The 19,779-nt window shown below is 43.7% G+C and overlaps 1 protein-coding gene across 1 annotated transcript in view; it reads left to right on the top strand.

The window, feature by feature from the left end:
- CLUAP1 (clusterin associated protein 1) overlaps nucleotides 1-19,779 on the top strand; it is a 163,134-nt gene that overhangs the window by 12,671 nt on the left and 130,684 nt on the right. The window contains 3 exon segments of the mRNA XM_030577763.1: nucleotides 656-802; nucleotides 804-836; nucleotides 4,012-4,107. Coding sequence (XP_030433623.1) covers nucleotides 656-802; nucleotides 804-836; nucleotides 4,012-4,107 — 276 coding nt within the window.

Genomic DNA, 19,779 nt, shown 5'->3' on the forward strand with positions numbered 1-19,779 from the left:
GTGCTATTTCCCCAGGCACTGGCATTACTTCAGTTTTGGTGTTTTGAAATAAAGATCAAAGGTATATAAATCCATTAGTTGAATCTTGTAGTTTATTTCCATACCTGTCTGTATGCATATCTGTGCATGTAGGGAGATAGAGGAGAAAGGGACACAAATATTTCCCTCTTTTGATATTAACTAAATTTAAGAGAAACTATCAATTTGAAAAAAAAAAAACCTGTTGGAAAAGGAGACAGTTATTAGGGTAATTGATCTAATTACAGTAATTCACTGAGGCTGAAATTCATCTCCGTGCAGAGGGTCAGCACCAAGCCTATGCACTTAAGTCTCAGTTGAGTTTACAGGAGATGTAAGTGGTACGTAGGATTTTTGCTGGCCCTCTGCACAGGGGTGACTTTCACCCCTGGGAGATTTAGTGGATGGTTTGAGCTTTTTCATTTTTATAAGTGTCCAGAAATGTTATGACTCTCAAAAGGTGTATGTATGTCATCCTTGTTTGAAAAATCCCATGTTCCTGACTGAAAGTTTGAATTATGTATAGACGAACATGATGATACCAAAATAAATACTTTTAGAAAAATGTTTGGACTAGGAATTGATAATCTATTCTCTATAATGGACTGAAAATATTCTTTGTGTCTTCTTCCAATAGGCTACCAAAGCTCATATAAAGCTCAACACAAAGAAGCTTTACCAAGCAGATGGCTATGCAGTGAAGGAGCTGTTAAAAATAACTTCTGTGCTTTACAATGCCATGAAAACCAAAGGGATGGAGACCACCTCAGTGTCCGAGGAAGAAAAGCAGCAAATTCAAGTTTGACCTTGGCTCAAAAGTAAGGAAAATATTCTTTTTTTTTTTTCTTTTGTAGTAATGGAAACCAAATCCATTGCCTCATAAACCTCACACAGAATGTACGCATTAGTACGTTCTTTCAAACTCTGCCTTCCTAAAGTTACCTGCTGCGATACATTTGTTCCCCATCTAATCCCAAGAAAAACATGGCTCATCATGGTATTGAAGTTTAGTACAGAAATTGGTCATCTCTGCTTTGGAGCAGGACTGGAATAGTAGGGAGCGTGGCAGGGCAGAACTGAAGTGATTTGACCATAATTGTGTTGGAGAAGCATGGGGAGTACTCACTGCAATATGGGCCTGAACCAGTGCCTGTTGAAATCAGTCAGAGTCTTTCCCTTGAATTTATTGGGCAGTGCATCAGGACCTATAGAAGCATTTAAATAGAAATTGCTCCACCAATACCAAGGAAAACAGAACACAGATACTCTCTGAATAGGAGAGGTCCAACTGGTGTATTTGTTCATTATGAAGGAATAATACGTTTCTTTTAAAAGTGGCAATGATTATGCTACATTAATGTGTCAGGTGATATTATAGAATTTTCTTTAAGAAACTCCTCCCTATCTTGGAGTAGCCTGTTGTTGTGCTTCCTGTGTTAGTATTGTAAAATAGAGCAAATCTGTAGGGCCAACTTGAAAAGTGAGTGAAAGTTTATAAAATGTCATGATAGCCTGTAACAACAACATGTTGATGGGAAAAGGTAAAACAAGTGAAAGAGACTGAATTAGTCCCAAAAAGACCTATTAATTTAACTCAAGGACTATTAAAATCAGGCCTGGTAAACAAGAGAAGCATGGGATTGGAAATCAATTAACCCAGATTGGTGTGTTGCAAATTAGGCCTAATAGGTGGACAAAACGATGAGAGGATGGGCTATTCACCTGTCACTCCTTTTGTGGTCTCTAAAAGAAAAGACTTTGGGGGGAAAAATGAAGAAAAAGCTGTCTGCCTACAGAGAGCTTTCAACTTCCATCTCTTTGTCGCCTTGTGAGCTTTACCATCATGGCTGTCACCTCCCATCTCCTGGCACCTCAGGATCTACCATAATGCTGTTGGGCCTTTGTTGGACTGATCCTGAAAGATGTCCTGAGCAGACTGGGCCAGACGAGAGGGACCCAGATGATGTAGCCATCTCCACTGACTTTGGCTAAATCCCAAATACCGCCTGAGATGTGAGTCTTTATCACTTTCCCCCCTTGTGTGTCCGTTTCCTTCACACCCTTATTTCTTTTTTTTTCCTATCTCTCTCCTTTGCCTACTGTTTAATAAGAGTCTGGCTTAGCCAGCCAAGACTGCATCTTTTGCAGCACTGTTGTGAGTCTAGTACTAAAAAAGCAGATAAAGTAGTGCCCTCAAACCACCTGAGCCAGGTTTTGGAGCGGCTGATAAAAACCGTGTGCTGTGTCTGTTTTTTTTCCAGCAGCGAGATTGCAAGTGAAAGTCAACACCAGAGAAGGAAAGTGCATTTTCTGTCTTTGCTGTTCTCTTCATCTTCTGTGTGTTTTGTCTTATGCCTTTTAGAAATGGGATTGGACTTCAACTACAAGAACTCAAGCTCATCTTAACATTTTATTTTCCCTCTAAAGGAACTATTATCGTCTTTAATAACAACAAAACATTGTCAGATGGGTGTGTGGGGGGGGTGTTCCTTGTGAAAACTCCCTCTAGCTAGAAGGAAAGGAAACAAGGGATGTTCTTAAAATGAAAGCCTTACTTCATGCATTACATTTACATTTTAAATGCTTTAACCTCTTTCTCGCTTCTTCTTCTATGTATCTGCAATAAAAGGTTACAGTATTTTTAACAGTGATACTAGACAGGCTGAGGTCTCTATGTACTAGACCCTGAACCTTGTTTAAACTGTCAGTTAGTGAGAGCGTCATGTTTACACCTTTGACTCTATGTGCCCATATAGACCATCAAAATTAATACTACATAGGTGCCTTGAGAAACCGGGAAACCAAATGACACATTATCAGTATACATTACTTTAATTTTTCTTCCAACCTAGGACACCTTCCTGTCATCTGTGTGAAAATGATCAGTTGCCAATGGGTTTGCAATAGTTGCCCAATTGCCCAGGCCAGAGGAGGATTCCTAATTTTGGGAGTTTGGCCATTGGCTTCAGTGTGGCCAGATTTCACTTCAGGAAAGTTATACATATTGGACATAATCAAGACCTTATTAAAGTCAGTGGAAAGACTCCTGTTGATTCCAGTGGGCTTTGGATCAGGCTTCTAAGGGGATGTCTGCACTGCACACTTCTTTCGGTGGCACGTAGTGTACATTGCCTTGTATCCCCCCAGAATGTGTATAAATAGGTGTAGCCAGTGAGGCATGGCTTAGGCAAGAATGGTGCAGACATGCCTGAAGGATGTGGGTATCTATGCGAGTACATATCCTACATGGCTCTCTGCTCACCCAAGCCATGCTTCCCCCTCTATACTGCTGGTTTTAGCCATGTAGTGTCCCGCTGCCTCCCAGATGCTGAAGCCCTTCCCCACTGTAGGGAAAGACTTTGGCAGCAGCGGGGCAATGGAGAAAGGCTCTGCCAGCTCCCCATTGCTGGAGCTCTTTCCGCCACAGGAAAAGACTCTGGCAGGTGCGAATGGCTCTGCCAGTTCCCAGCTGCTGGAGCCTTCTCCTGCCAGAAGAAGAAACTCTGGCAGCCAGGAAAGGCTTTAGCAGCTCTTTGAAAGGAAAGGCTCCGGCAGTGGGGGAACAGTAGGGAAAGGCTCTGCCAGGTCCCTGATGCTGGAGCCTTTCCCCTCTACAGAGAAAGACTCCAGCGGGGGGAAGGCTGCTCCAGCTCCCTGCTGCTGGAGCCATCCCTGTGACAAGAAAGGACTCTGGCAGCAAGGAGTTGCTGAAGCTTTCCCCTGTTGTCTCCCCTTTGCTGGAGCATTTCACTGACATGTGTAGCTACACACTGCTGTTTGGATGCAGCTGGCTTTCCCTGCAATGTGTAATTACACATACCCTACGTGCTGTTGCCGGTGGTGTGTAGTGCAGATGTAGCCTAGGAGAGATTCAGGCACCATGCTGGTTACACATATGGTTTTAATTTGAAAAGGGACAAAACCTGGCACAACTTTTCTTTGTGATGGCAAAGAGACTCTTCCATTGTTTGATTTTTGATGCTGTTCTTCTAGATTGCTGATTTGAAGGCAGCCAGGCAGCTTGCTTCAGAAATCACATCCAGAGGAGCATCTCTGTATGATTTACTTGGCAAAGAGGTGGAGTTGAGGGTAAGTATGCTCTGCAGAAAGGGAACTCGGATTCACCATATGCTGCAAATGTAGAGAGAGAAACAAGTATGAATGAGAGATTCCAACAGGTGCAATGAATATATCAGATGTAGATTCCATGTGTGAGTGGAGTGAGGTCAGATGGGTTGTCCAGCTTCTGATTGATATTATTACTTGTAATAAGCTCAAGAGAATAACGGTTTGTGTTTAGAGGTGAACTGAAATGCTTTGTAAAGAACGGCTTGAGAGCTTAAATCAGTAACAGTGTGTACATATGCTTTGTCGTGTTCCTGTACCAGATGTGGACTGGCTACAGAGCTTTCTTATACACACCAGATGTGTTCATCATAAGATTCTTTAATGCTCTGCCACGTATGTCTCAGGTTCATTTAAATAAGGTATTTTACATGCGATGCCACCTAATATAATACAATTTAGCATTCCATTACATCTCCTCCTTTAAGATCTACATTCCTACCATTTGCAATATTTACATTATCACGCTGTCTTTGAGGTTCAAAATTTATCAGTCTGTTAAGAGTCTCTGAATTATACTAGTTTCCTAATTACATCACCCAAAGCATGACAACTTGGTCATCAGGCTGTTTATCGTTGCAATAACTGGTTGTGGTCAGTCCAGAATCCTTGAGTCGTCGTCTTGTTCTGCATCTGCCATCTGTGGGGTTTGCTATGTTGATTGTTCTGTCTGAGGAATAAACTGTAGATGCTGATGATTTCTGTTGAACTCCCCCACTGTCTGTTTGATCACATATGATTGGGTGCTAAATTCCTTTTCTTTACAACAGCTGGAGCTTTCCATCTCTTTTCTTCAAAGGAACACAGTCACCAGGTTCTAGACCCAGCAGTTTTTTTTACTGAGTGATGTCTTCTGTAAAAGTGTTGCTAAGCTCTTTTAGCCTTTTTATCCAATTTGGCTATTCTCCTTTATGACTAGCCACTTTGGAGATAGGTTCTTTTTAAAGCTGGAACTTTAGAGCAGAGTCATCTTCCCACTGGGAGTTGTGCTGGACTATATCCAGTAGCTGCTATTGGTGTTGATATGTACTCAGAAAAGCAAGGAATGGATCTTCTTCCTGTAGGATTTTGTTGGCGGTACAGCATTCTTGGCCTCTCCATTTACTTGTAGGTAATGTGGTTTGCTAGTAATATGGTCAAAATCATATTTTGTTCAGAATGATTTAAATTCCGTTGCAGTGAATTGTAGTCCCTTGTCAGTCACTTATTTTTTCTGGAATACTGAAGTGAGCAGAAACAGTCCATGATGACCAAGTAATGATGTCCTGTGACTATGCATAAATTTGCAGCTAGTCTCTTCCAAGATCTGTCAGGTAGGGGGGGTGTTATGAAAGGTTCTTTGTGTTGCATTGGTCTGTTAGTTCCTTGCCAACGCCTGACCACCACACTGACTGGGGTTGCCCCCTTCATGGCATTTAGTTAAACCTTGATATCTTTCATGGATGAGATTTAGGATTTTTCCTCTCATTTTGTTTGGAATTGTGTTGCAGTTGCCTTTAATCATGAGTCCATTTGACTCGCATAATTGTCCACACACTGCACAGTAGTGTCCTTCAGATACTTAGGCCAGCCGCCCCTAATGTAATGTGAAACTTCATGAAGTTGCATATCTGTTGAGGTTGTTTTTTGTACTGGTGTAGCCTCTTTTCTGACACTCGTCAGTATGTATCCACAGCATCCACATACACTTTAATGTCAGCTTTAAGCTCATGGGTAGCCAGGACAGAAACAGGAACCCTATCACACACACCTGAGAGCAGGACATGACCATATTATTTAGCCCTCCCCACTCCTAAAGAATATTTTCACCAGCCATCTATGCCATGGAGCAAATACAGCAGAACGTTTGGGGCAGCTGTGAGGAGGAGCAGGAGGCAAGTGGGAGAAGAAGGTGGGGAGAAGTGTCCTGGCTGCTGCTTCAATCTCTATGGATTCTGACAAAGGGAAATGAGCCGTGAAGACTTGCAGAGAGAAGAAGTATTGTTCTCCTTCCCCGGGACCTTCCTCCACGGTCAGCAACTTTTCTAATTCTCTGAAAGGAAAAACTATGTTGAAACCCAAGAAGGGCTCCTCAACCTCTCATGGGGACTCCTGCCGCCAATATGTTGGTTGATAATGGCTCTCGTAAGCCCACCAGTACCCAGGTAAGAGTGAGAACCCCAGAGTGTGACTCCTCGGTACCATCTGAACTGGAGCACTGAATTCCAGCACTGTTCAATCCAGAAGGGACCTTGTTGGTACTGTGAAGTTGGTACTGTCCATATCATCTGTATCTCTGATGTCAGTGGCCACATGTGTGTACCAGTGATGACTAACGTGTGATATCAATAATGATGGCACTCTCTCCTGACAATACTGTTGATTCCTCGGGCATCCATGGCAGCCAGGGACCTACTTGTCTGTCAGTACTGGACTCCCCACTCCTGCAACAGGATGGTCTCTCAGTGCTGACCTCAGTACCATCCCTGTTACTGACCTTGGTGCTGGCCTCCCCTGGAAGCTTTTGCCATCTCCTACTCCTCGATGACACTCTTCAGTGGAATCTGTCCATCATCCCCACAGGTCTGTAAAAAAAAAAAAAAAAAAAGACCTTCTCCTTGGTTTCCCAGCACCTTATGCTTATCCCTTTTGGCCCTATGGGCACTGTGAGGTATCCCTCAAACTATGAGGTCAGTTTCAGCATCCTCCTCTAGGCCCGGGTTTCCGACTCCATCATCCTTCAGGAAGGCCACTGTACCACCTCCAGCTGCCAAGCATGGCACCAGCTTGGATCCTGCAGATCCTGTAGGAGGAAGGGCAGCAGATACTCATTCATATATCATTTTCTTCAGTTAAAGAGACAGTGCTGAATGATCCTCTGATAGAGGTGGTGTGATATCAGTTGGATGCTTGGTAGCCCAGAAAGTCTAGGGGAAGAATTGCTGTGAGAAATAACAAAATAGCATTTCACTGGAGGATAAAAATATTTTCAGGTGCTGTAGAGAAGCTACAAAAATGTCTACCATTTTCCATGAAAACATGATGCAAAACAGAGCTCATTTGTATTCCAGAAATGTAATTAAAATAAAACAAAATCTTTACATACCTCATTTCCCCACAGTATATTTGTCTAATCCCTTGGCTATGGAAACAGATTTCACAGGGCACCTGGCTAATGCATTGGTGACTGAGGTCAAAGGGTTAAGGTGCTTTGGTCTCCACACAACTCAGACAGCTAAAAAGTCAAGAGAATGTCAATTTTTAGGGAGAATTTTAAAAGAACACTTGACAGTTGCTTTGAAATTGGGAATAATTTAATCGTTTTGGCCAAATCACAGCTTTTAGGAGTCCATTTGGCTTCAGGGTTGGGCCCTTAGTGAGGGACATATCCAAGAGCAGAGTGATGAATGCGTGAAGTGAAAATCAGGGATGAGTGAGTGTTCCAGTGCAACCCTCTCTCATTGGGCCCATCAAGAGCTCTCTTCATTGGAAGCCTCTTTAAAAGGTGCAATTTCCAGAAGGGTGTGAATTATTGTATCCTGTAGAGACCATATGTTTTCGATGGCATAATGACTCATTGCTCTAGCTGGGACTAGCCACTTTTATATAAATGCAAGGTTTATGATCTGCACAGATGTCTTACAGATTAAACTTGTTGTCCTTAAGAAATCCTGTCAGGTGAGAGATGGCCTGTGCCTCATTAGGGATAAGTTTACATCCTAAAGGCATGATGCTTTACAGTGACAGCCCAAAGAAAACTTCCCAGTAGCACTAGAAAAGCCCTTACATATTTTGTTACTAATGATTTGGGCCAATTCTGAATTTCTGAGGGATACATCCAAATTATGGAGTGCTGCTTCAGTCCAAAGTTTGGTACATAAGCGTACAGCTAGTTTTAGCCTCTTGTACATTGAATATAGCGAAACAAATATTTTTCAAATTAAAAGCTGACCTCTGTTGATACAAACTGACTTGACTAACTTTCCATTGGATTTGCTTGTTTTTGTCATTATTTCTCTTGCGGTAGTTATACACATAGATTGTTTTATGTATTTTGTACTCCAAACTGCATGGTATTTTTTGTTTCCTTTTATAAAGGCTGTGACAGTGATTTATTTTTTAAAGGCTGCTTTGTCTGAGCATTAAAATTATATTCAAAGGCATTGAAAACCAAATGCAGCTTTCGTCACCTCCATTAGAGCTGCAGAATGTCTGGTATACGTTCAGGGAATTCTTATAGAACTCCAAAAAAGAACAAGAGTACTTGTGGCACCTTAGAGACTAACAAATTTATTTCAGCATGAGCTTTCGTGAGCTACAGCTCACTTCTTCAGATGCACAGAATGGAACACACAGACAGGAGATATTTATACATACAGAGAACATGAAAAGATGGAAATATGCATACCAACAGGAAGAGTCTAATCAATTGAGATGAGCTATAGAACTCCAGTGCATTTTGACTTCCTGACTACTGTATCTCCTGATGTCCCATTCATTTGGATGGTCAGCCCCATTATATTCGTGTAGGATAAAAACAGCACCACAGCAGCTAATTTTAACTGGGGAGTCCCTGATTCTTTAAAGACAATATATTTTGTTACTTAAAGAATATCTAGAATTACAGTAAGGCTTGAAAAATTCTCTCACCACTAGTCCTTGGGGAGCTTTTCCTGTGAAACTATTATCCAGCTGAAACTGTTAAATTTTGCAGTATCTAAGCTGCCATTTTACAAAAAAAAAATTTCTAGCCCATACAGCTGTATAGATGACCTTTCAAAGGTGAACCAAATGGAAGTGTTGTCTTGCCCAGTCTGCACACAGAACTCTGCTGCTGTTTTTACCATGAAATAAACAAAATATCGGTCAGTTTGATTTCAATGGCACCGTTGCTCTTTACATAGCAGGGTATATGCACTGATAAGGTCTTTGATGGTTGCAGAGTAGGATATGCAAACGACAGTCCCATCGACAGGTAGGGCACACCCATGCACTAGCAGTGGTCTGAATCTGAGCAGCAGATCCTTTCATCCTCTGCTAAGTCATCACAAAGCTTGGTTCAGTTCTCCTTGCAATGCCTTGCTCCATCTAGAAGATGGTTCTGCCAACCAGAGTGGAATTCTGTACTCCCTTCCCAATCCACAGGTATTTCAAAGGATACTAAATAATTTTTGCAAGCATCCTGAAATGTGGGCAGCAGTCTGCCTCTCTTTCTAAACCCTTTACAAACTTCAGAAAAGAGCATGCTCTTTGGGATCCCTGTAATCTGGCATTGCTTGGCATGTCCAAGCCATCTGAGTCTTTTCTTACTAATCAACATCCCATGAATGACATACCAGCATGATTTAATAGTTCCACGTTTGTCACCCTGTCTTGCCATCTTATTCAAAGAATTTTATGCAAGCATCTGATATGAAAACTGTTTACTCTTTTGGCGTGTTTGGCATAAGTTGTCCATGTTTCTGAGCCATACAGAAGAGAGGATAAAACACATCTCAATATGGATTTTTATATGTTTTATTTAAAGCTTTTATTTCAGTTTTATTTGCAGCTACTTATAATCCTGTAGGTAGAACTAAAACTGCCAAGATTTGTCAGTTTCACTCTTATGTTGTTTGCTTGGGAAAGCTCTGAGCGGCAGCATGGATAGGTATTGGAGTTATTCTTGAGCAAGAACTTAAAAAAAACAACAACAGAGGCTGAGGAAAAAATTGAGTATTCAAGATCCTTGTCCCACCTTTCCAGTAGCCATGAGACAAAAACATAATTCTCTATTCCAGCACATTGGGGTTGGGGCTTCAAATTTAGCAGTCATTTGCCTCACTTTACCTACCTGTAAAATATGTATAATATACTTACCTATCTGTTAGGGCTGTTGGGAAGCTTAGACAATAACCCATAAAACACTTAGTGGTTCTCTGATGAAAATTGCAATAAATGCAAAGTGTTATAGCTAAGGTCTAGTCAATGGGTCACTGGACTTGGACTCAGAACAGTTGGGTTTTATTCCTAGCTCTATCATTAACCTGCTGTGTGACTGTAGGGAAGTCTTCTTCACCTCTCTGTGCCTCTTTCCCCCCCGTCTACCCTTTGTCATGTCCACTTTTGCTGCTCAGGGGTGTGAAAAAAACACTCCCTACCCCCCGAGTGACATAGGTTTTGTTGGCATAAGTGCTCATGGTGCGCGCTCCATGTGCTATGTTGGCAGGAGACTCTCAGGTTTATTATGTTGATGGGAGAGCTCTCTCCCATTGGTATAATGCGGCTACATGAGTGCTCTTACAATGGCACAGTTATGTCAGTACAGCTACGCCGCTGTAAGCTTGTAAGTATAGACATGACCTGATTTGTACGCTCTTTGGGACCTGACCTATCTTTTAGTATGTGTCTATGCAACACCTAGCACAATGAGGTCCTGATTTTAGTTGGAGCCTCTAGATGTTGTTGTAATACAAATAACTAATAATAATATGAATTAAAGGTGAATATGGTGTTCAAGTGATCCTTTCAGTGCAGGCTGGTGTGTTAAAGGATTTGATCCTTCTAGATTTTCTTAATCAGATTTGTAGGACACCCAGATCTACAGTCCTCACTTTGTATTTATTTTTCTTTACAAATATTTGCACTGTAAAAAAAAATATATTTTTAATTCACCTAATGCAGACTGTAGTGCAATTTCTTTGTCATGAAAGTTGAACTCACAAATGTAGATTGATGTACAAAAAATAACTGCACTCAATAATAAAACAATGTAAAACTTTAGAGCCTACAAGTTCACTCAGTCCTACTTCTTGTTCAGCCAATCTCAGACAAACAAGGTTGTTTACATTTATGGGAGCTCATGGAGCCTGCTTCTTGTTTACAATGTCATGTGAAAGTGAGAACAGGTATCCACATGGCATTATTGTAGCTGGTGTTGTAAGATATTTATGTGCCAGATGCACTAAAGGTTCAGATGTCCCTTCATGCTTCAACCAACCTTCCAAAGAACATGCGTCCATGCTGATGGTGGGTTCTGCTTGACAATGATCCAAAGCAGCGTGGACCAATGCATGCTCATTTTCATCATCTGAGTCAGATGCCACTAACAAAAGGGTTTTCTTTTTTGGTGGTTGGGTTCTGTAGTTTCCACATCGCCGTGTTGCTCTTTTAAAGCTTCTGAAGCTCCACACCTCGTCTCTCTCAGATTTTGGAAGGCACTTCAGATTCTTAAACCTTGTGTCCAGCGCTGTAGCTATTTTTAGAAATCTCACTTTGGTACCTTCTTTGCATTTTGTCAAATCTGTAGTAAAACATGTGCTGGGTCATCATCTGAGACTGCTATAACATGAAAACACATGGCAGAATGTGGATAACACAGAGCAGGAGACCTATAATTCTCCCCCAAGTAGTTCATTCACAATGTCATTAATGCATGATTTTTTAATGAGCGTCATCAGCGTGGAAACGTGTCCTCTGGCATGGTTGTTGAAGCAAGAAGGAGCATAAGAATGTTAGCATATCTAGCATGTAAATACCTTGCAGTGCTGGCTATAAAAGTGCCATGGAAAATGTCTGTTCTCACTTTCTGGTGACATTGTAAATAAGAAGCGAGCAGCATTATTTCCTGTTAATGTAAACAAACTTGTTTGTCTTAGAGATTGGCTGAACAAGAACTGAGTGGACTTGTAGGCGCCAAAGTTTACATTGTTTTGTTTTGAGTGCAGCTATGTACAGAGGCGCACCAGCAAAGCAAGCAGCTGCTTGGAACAACCCATTTGCAGGGGCGGCAGCTAGCAGGGATCAAGCCTGGGAGCTGAGAACTAATAGGGGGCCCTGGGCGCTATAGTTCCTTGGTTAGCTCCCTGCCTATAGAACTAGCGCTGGAGCAGGAAAAGAACTACATTACCCAGAAATCCCTTGGCCACTACCAACAGGAAAGGGGGGGAGGGAGTATAGTAGCTGAAAACCTCGTGCCGCAGCTTGAGCTCACTGCTAGAGCAGGGTGGCACTGCGAATGGGGAACAAGTATGCATAAGGAGTAGAAGGCTTTGGCCCAGATATCCCCTTCAGAAGACATCCCCAGACTGGCTTAGGGATAGTGGTGTGATCTCACCTTGCAGCCCCCAAAGAAGGAATTGGGTGGACTAAATGGACTGTGGCCCTCTCTAGCTGAAGCCTCCTAGCAAGGGAGGTGCGTGGATCCCACTAGAATTTAAAATGAGAAGTAAGGGAGGGGAGGCTCTACTGGACCTGGGCAGCTTTAGATACAGTACCAGCCACTTAAGAGGATTTCCACTTCTGAGCCATGGAAGCAGAAATTGACTTTTCCTTTCCAGATTTAGCTAATATTCAGAAAGGGAATCTAGCACCTGCCTTCCAGATTTGAACACCCCAAAATTCAGGAGTGCTCAAGCTCAGTTCAGGCAACTCTTACTTCATTTCTGCCAAATCAAATATACTGATCCACTGTAATTTGCTGTAGAAAAAGTAGATAAAATTGAGCAAGAAATGCTTCCCGGTGGTTTTTAGGACTGGAATTGCTATTTTCAACAGCCATTGTTTGTTTGTTTGTTTGTAAGTTCTTTAAAAGGAAGACAGTGATATTGCATTGGCAAATTCTCCATAGAAACAAAGAGTGGAACAAAAGAATAATAAAGGCACCTTGACTTTTCCTTATTTATGGAGGACAGTCTTATAATATGCATCCAGATATCCTCCAGTCACACAAGCAGAAAATTGTTCCACTTTACTGCAGTTGTGTAACCATATGGAAACCAATCCTGTCTGTGTTCTGTGCACATCCAAAATTCCTGCTGAATGACCTGCCCTGGGAGCAAGTCACCAGTGACCCATGGCTGGGGCGGCAGGGGGTGCGAGTGGAGGGGGCAGAGCCCAGGGCTGGGGTGGGACACTGGTGGGGGGGGGAAGGGGAGTGCCCAGAGCTGAGCAGCACAAGGTGTATGTGAGCCCAGGCCTGGGGTGCCAGGGGTGCGGGGGGAAAGCCCAGGGCTGGGGTGGCAGGAGTTGTGGGAAGGGGAGGCCCAGAGCTGGGGCAGCAGGGGGTGCAGGTGAGGGGGGAGAGCCCAGAGCTGGGGCAGGAGGAGGTTGCGCGGGGGAGCCCAGGGCTGGGGTGGGGGCAGCCAAATTTTATTTTGCTCGGGGGGGGGCAAAAAACCTAGAGCCGGCCCTGGCTATGTAACCAAAAAAAAAAAAAAAAAAAAATCTACTTTTTTAAGTTACACTTTGACCATAAGAGATCTCACTTGTATGAGGTGAATTGAAAAATACTATTTCTTTTGTTTATCACTTTTTACAGTGCAAATATTTGGAATAAAAATAAAGTGAGCACTGTATACTTTGTATTCTGTTTGTAATTAAAATCAATATATTTGAAAATGTAGAGAAGCTTCCAAAAAATACTAGTAAATTTTAATTGGCATTCTGTTGTTTAGCAGTCCGATTATACTTTTGATTAATCACGATTTTTTTAATTGCAATTTTTTTTTTTGTTAATCATGTGAGTTAACTGTGATTAATCGACAGCCCTAATGGTAATACATATACTATGTATGTGTATCTGAGCATACATGTATATATACTTATCAGAAGGAGGTTGAGGTGTGGGTTTCTGTCTCTTAGAAATGCAGTATGATAGCTGTCTGATCCCTTTAAAACAAAGAGCCTTCATCATTGTGTGTATGATCCAAATAAGTGTAATTGCTTTCTAAAGGTATAGAAATTATATTATAATCTTTCATTCACTTTCTGTAGAAAACTGAACAGTGGGAGGAAAAAATATTGATTGCTCAGATTAAAATCTTAGTTAAGATTCAGAAAAATTGTTCAAATCTACAATTTTCCCATGAAGTGAAAGTTTTCAATGACATCTCTTATCTTAAAAAACAACCAACCAACCAACCCTAAGCCTGATTTTAGGAAAGAGTGAGGCATTTCTTGACAAATCTAATGAACAATTCCAGAGGGGTACGAGGCTGCCACTTATAAACTGTTGAGAATATCATACAGTTCTCAACCCTGCAGCTAGGAAACTACCTTTTAATTTACCTTTGCTCTTGCCAGCAAATGCAGTACAACCATGCACGACTGGCAGTATGGTCTGTGCCAATGGAGCACTCACTTGTGCTGTGCAATAATGGGGAAAAGCAATACTGTAGTTGCATAGGCACTTCTGCTAGGACTGTATCAACTGCTAGATAACTGTCAAATAGATACAGTATGGGCCCTGGGATAGGATTAACGATGGAAGGGGATTCAGCACTAGCAGGGAAACAGCTGAAGAGCCTGCTTTGGAACGAGGATAACTGAAGTAAAAAACTGAATTGTCTAGATGTTGGTAGTACAGTAACTCCTCACTTAAAATGCTATTTAAGCTAAACGATGTTAAGCAAATCCAATTTCCCATAATAATTAATGTAAATGGGGGGTTAGGTTCCAGGGAAATTTTTTTCACCAGACAAAAATATATATATATTCACACACAGTATAAGTTTTAAACAAACAATTTAATACTGTACTCAGCAGTGATAATGGTAAAGCTTGGTTGAGGTGGTGGAGTCAGAGGGTGGAAGAGGGTGGATATTTCCCAGGGAATGACTTGCTGCTAAATAATGAACTACCACTCGTCTGAGCCCTCAAGGGTTAACATTGTGTGACACACACACACACACACACACACACACACACACACACACACACACTGTGTGTGTGTGTGTGTGTCTCTCTGTCTGTCACATATACACATGATGTCTGTCTCTGTCATGCTGTGTGTGAGACAGAGAGATGCGCATTGCCCTTTTAAGTATGCTGACCCCAGTCAAAGTACACTGCCTTTTTAAGTAGATCAGCAAATTGACAGTAGCTGCTGCCAGCAAGCTCCCTCTGTCCTGAGCCCTGTCGTGTGTCCCCCTGCTTTGTGGAGATGAAGTAAGGAGCGGGGAGAGGGGACACCCTGACATTAGCATCCCTCCATCCCCCCTCCCCCTCCCCACAGCAAGCAGGAGGCTCCCAGGAGCAGCTCCAAGACAGAGGGCAAGAGCAGCACACGGGGGAGGACAGCTGAACTGCCTGGCACTTGATAGCCTGCTGAGTGGCTGTCCGCACTTACGGGAGCTGATTGTGGGGCTGTCGTCCACCATGCTTCTAAGTCCCCATCAGCCAGCTCCAACAGGCTGCTCTTCCTGCAAGCAGTGACAAGCAGGCTGCTGCCAAACAACATTATCAGGGAGCATTGCGCAACTTTAAATGAACATGTTCTCTAATTGACCAGCAACATAACAATGAAGCAATGTTAACCTCGACGACATTAAGTGAGGAGTTACTGTATGTGGCTGTATGTGTTTGCAGTGATTGTAGATGAGCTCAGGGTGGGTTATGCAAATCCTGTGAAAATGAAACGTATGATAGATAAGTAATTTTTGTTACAAAATGCATTTAAGCATTACTTTATTATATTTGTTCTTCAGCTTCCATTCTGGTTGATCTTAGGTCATATATATATATACTGTGACAAAGTTCCTCCTCTACCTTGGTGGGTCCCACTCTTATTTGGCAGATTTGCTCACCTCAGTGATCTTCCCCACAGTCTGGGTCACCTTCTCCTGTGTCTGATCAGGAGTTGGGAGGTTTGGGGGGAACCTGGGCCCGCCCTCTACTCCAAGTTGCAGCCCAGGGCCCTGTGGATTGCAACTGTCTACAGTGCCTCCTGTAACAGCTGCATGACAGCTACAACTCCCTGGGCTACTTCCCCATGGCCTCCTTCAAACACCTTCTTTATCCTCACCACAGACCTTCCTCCTGGTGTCTGATAACACTTGTGCTCCTTAGTCCTCCAGCAGCACACCCTCTCACTCTCAGCTCCTTGCACCTCTTTCTCCCAGCTCCTCACACACACTTCCTCTCCTCTGGCTCCCTCCTCCCTAACTGGAGTGAGCTCCTTTTTAAACCCAGGTGCCCTGATTAGCCTGCCTTGATTGGCTGTAGTGTTCTAATCAGCCTGTCTTAATTGGTTCTAGCAGGTTCCTAATTACTCTAGTGCAGCCCCTGCTCTGGTTACTCAGGGAACAGAAAACTACTCATCCAGGGACCAGTATATTTGCCCTCTACCAGACTCCTGTACACCACTGGTCTGGGTCTATCAAAATACATATAAAAAAGATTAGAACTAGGAGTGGATGTCAGAACTCATGGGTTCTGTATTGGCCTCTGCTCACTGTGTGTGCTTGGCCAAGTAACCTACATACTTTGTGCCTCAGTTTACCCATATGCAAAACAAGTATAATAATACTGATCTGTGTTATGGGGTTATAGTGAGGCTTAATGGATGAATATTGGTAAAACACTTTGCACCTCTATAGTACATCATCTGGGGATCTCAAAGTATTAATATTTGTACTCATCTTGGTTATTTCTTTTTGTCGCTTTTGGGACATTTTAGAAATTCTTCTAGTACAACTATAGTGCCTTGATTTTTAGAGCACAGCAGCCAGATTTGTACGAGTAACTGCACAGCCTGATAGAAGATGAAACTTCCCAGTTCAGGATTAAAGGTCTCAAGATCTTGATCAAACAAAATACAGCCATGTAAAGTTAACGACCAGACTTTCAGATTAGTCCTGCTTTGAGCAGGGGGTTGGACTAGGTGACCTCCTGAGGTCTCTTCCAACCCTGGTATTCTATAGGTACGTCTACACTACGAGATTATTCCGATTTTACATAGACCGGTTTTGTAAAACAGATTGTATAAAGTTGAGTGCACGCGGCCACACTAGGCACATTAATTCGGTGGTGTGCGTCCATGGTCCGAGGCTAGCGTCGATTTCTGGAGCTTTGCACTGTGGGTAGCTATCCCGTAGCTATCCCATAGTTCCCGCAGTCACCCCCACCCCTTGGAATTCTGGGTTGAGATCCCAGTGCCTAATGGGACAAAAATCATTGTCGCGGGTGGTTCTGGGTACAGCCTCACCCCTCCCTCCCTGAAAGCAGCAGACAACCATTTCGCGCATTTTTTCCTGGGTGAACAGTGCAGACGCCATACCATGGCAAGCATGGACCCTGCTCAGATTAATACCGCAATCGTGGACGTTGTAAACACCTCACGCATTCTCGTGCAGTCTATGCTGAACCGGGAACTGCAAAGCCAGGCGAGGAAGAGGAGGTGGCTACGGCAGCGCGGCGATGAGAGTGATGAGGACATGGACACACATTTCTCTCAAACTGCGGGCCCCTGCGCTTTGGAGATCCTGCTGGTAATGGGGCAGGTTCTAGCTATTGAACGGTGATTTTGGGCCCGGGAAACAAGCACAGACTGGTGGGACTGCATAGTTTTGCAGGTGTGGGACGATTCGCAATGGCTGCGAAACTTTTGCATGCATAAGGGCATTTTCATGGAACTTTGTGACTTGCTTTCCCCTGCCCTAAAACGCCATAATATCAAGATGAGAGCAGCCCTCACAGTTGAGAAGCGAGTGGCAATAGCTCTCTGGAAGCTTGCAATGCCAGACAGCTACTGATCAGTTGGGAATCAATTTGAGTGGGAAAATCTACTGTGGGGGCTGCTGTGATGCAAGTAGCCAAAGCAATCATTAAGCTGCTGCTGCAAAAGGTTGTGACTCTGGGAAACGTGCAGGTCATAGTGGATGGCTTTGCAGCAATGGGATTCCCTAACTGTGGTGGGGCAATAGATGGAACCCATATCCCTATCTTGGCACCGGAGCACCAGGGCACCCACTACATAAACCGCATGGGTACTTTTCATGGTACTGCAAGCACTGGTGGATCACAAGTGACGTTTCACCAACATCCACGTGGGATGGCCAAGAAGGGTTCATGACGCTCACGTCTTCAGGAACACTACTCTGTTTAAACGGCTGCAGCAAGGGAATTACTTCCCAGACCAGAAAATAACACTTGGGATGTTGAAATGCCTGTAGTTATCCTGGGGGACCCAGCCTACCCCTTGATGCCATGGCTCATGAAGCCATACACAGGCAGCCTGGACAGTAGTCAGGAGTTGTTCAACTACAGGCTGAGCAAGTGCAGAATGGTGGTAGAATGTGCATTTGGCCATTTAAAGGCACGCTGGCGCACATTACTGACTTGCTCAGACATCAGCCAAACCAATGTCCCCTTGTTGTTGCTGCTTGCTGTGTGCTCCACAATTTGTGTGGGAGTAAGGGGGAGACCTTTATGGTGGGGTGGGAGGCTGAGGCAAATCACCTGGCCGCTGATTACGCGCAGCCAGACACCAGGGCGATTAAAAGAGCACACCAGGAAGCGGTGCGCATCAGAGAAGCTTTGAAAACGAGTTTCATCACAGGCCAGGGTACGGTGTAACTGTTGTGTTTGTTTCCCCTTGATGAACCACTCCCCTTGATTGACTCATTCCCTGTAAGCAACCCACCCTCCCCCTTCGATTATAGCTTGCTTAAGGAATAAAGTCACTATCGTTTAAAAATCATGTATTCTTTATTAAAAAGTCATTATAAAAAGAGGGACAGAAATGACAAGGTACCCCGGGTGTGGTTTGGGAGGAGGATAGGAGGGAAGGAAAAGGCTACTAAAAACATTTCAGTGTAATGACAGCCTTTTGGTTGGGCTATCCACGGGGGTGGAGTGGGCAGGTTCACGAAGCCTCCCCCCACACGTTCTTACACGTCTAGGTGAGGAAGACATGGAACATGGTGAGTGGTGAGGGTGGTTACATAGGGGCTGCAGTGGCACTCTGTGACACCGCTGCTCTTCCTGAAGCTCCACTAGACGTCGGAGGATATCAGTTTGATCACGCAGCAGCCCCAGCGTTGCATCCCGCCACCGCATATCTTCCTGCCTAAACCTCTGATCTTCCTGGTGCCACCTCTCACCTCGAGCGTCCCTCCTGTCCTCACGTTCACTGGCATCTTTCCTGTAATTTGATACCACGTCCTTCCACTCATTCAGATGAGCTCTTTCATTGCGGGTCACTTCCATGATTTCCGAGAACATTTCGTCTCATGTCTTCTTTTTCCTCCGCCTTATCTGAGATAGCCTTTGGGATGGAGTAGGGAGACTTGAAAAATGTGCAGCTGCATGAGGGAGAGAAAAAAGGGAGAGAAGTATTAAAAAAGATACATTTTACAGAACAAAGGTTATACTCTTTCACAGTGAACAACACTATTCACCTTACATAGCACATGTGATTTCACTACAAGGTTGCATTTTGCATCTTAATATTGAGTCCTGAGGCTCTGGTGTTACAGATCTCACAGATGCAGGCCTGGGCATCAGAATTCAGCTTGCATGCGGCCATGGTAAGCCATTGTCTTTCAGCTTCTGCAGCCTTCATATACACAGTGCCCTCCTTTCCCAAAAGCCAAGCAAATCCCGTTCAGTGATGCTTCTTTCCTGTTAACATGCAGCAGCAGAAGCCACCCCCCCGCCTCCTGTTCTGTGGGATGATCGCTTTAACCCCTCCACCCACCACATGGCTGGTATCATGGAAGATCACTGCTAATCACCCCCCTTCCCCCTCCCCCCACTTGCTGGTAGCAGGAAAGATCCCTGATAGCCAAACGTGAAAAAGCTCAGCGCTATTTCCCCCCCTCCCCCCGCTTGGCTACATGCAAGGAAGGATTTCTTTTAAGCAACAGGCAAACAGCCCAGTAGGAATGGCCATCTCTG

Source organism: Gopherus evgoodei, chromosome 10, assembly GCF_007399415.2.
Source record: "Gopherus evgoodei ecotype Sinaloan lineage chromosome 10, rGopEvg1_v1.p, whole genome shotgun sequence".
NCBI classification, from domain to species: Eukaryota; Metazoa; Chordata; order Testudines; family Testudinidae; genus Gopherus; species Gopherus evgoodei.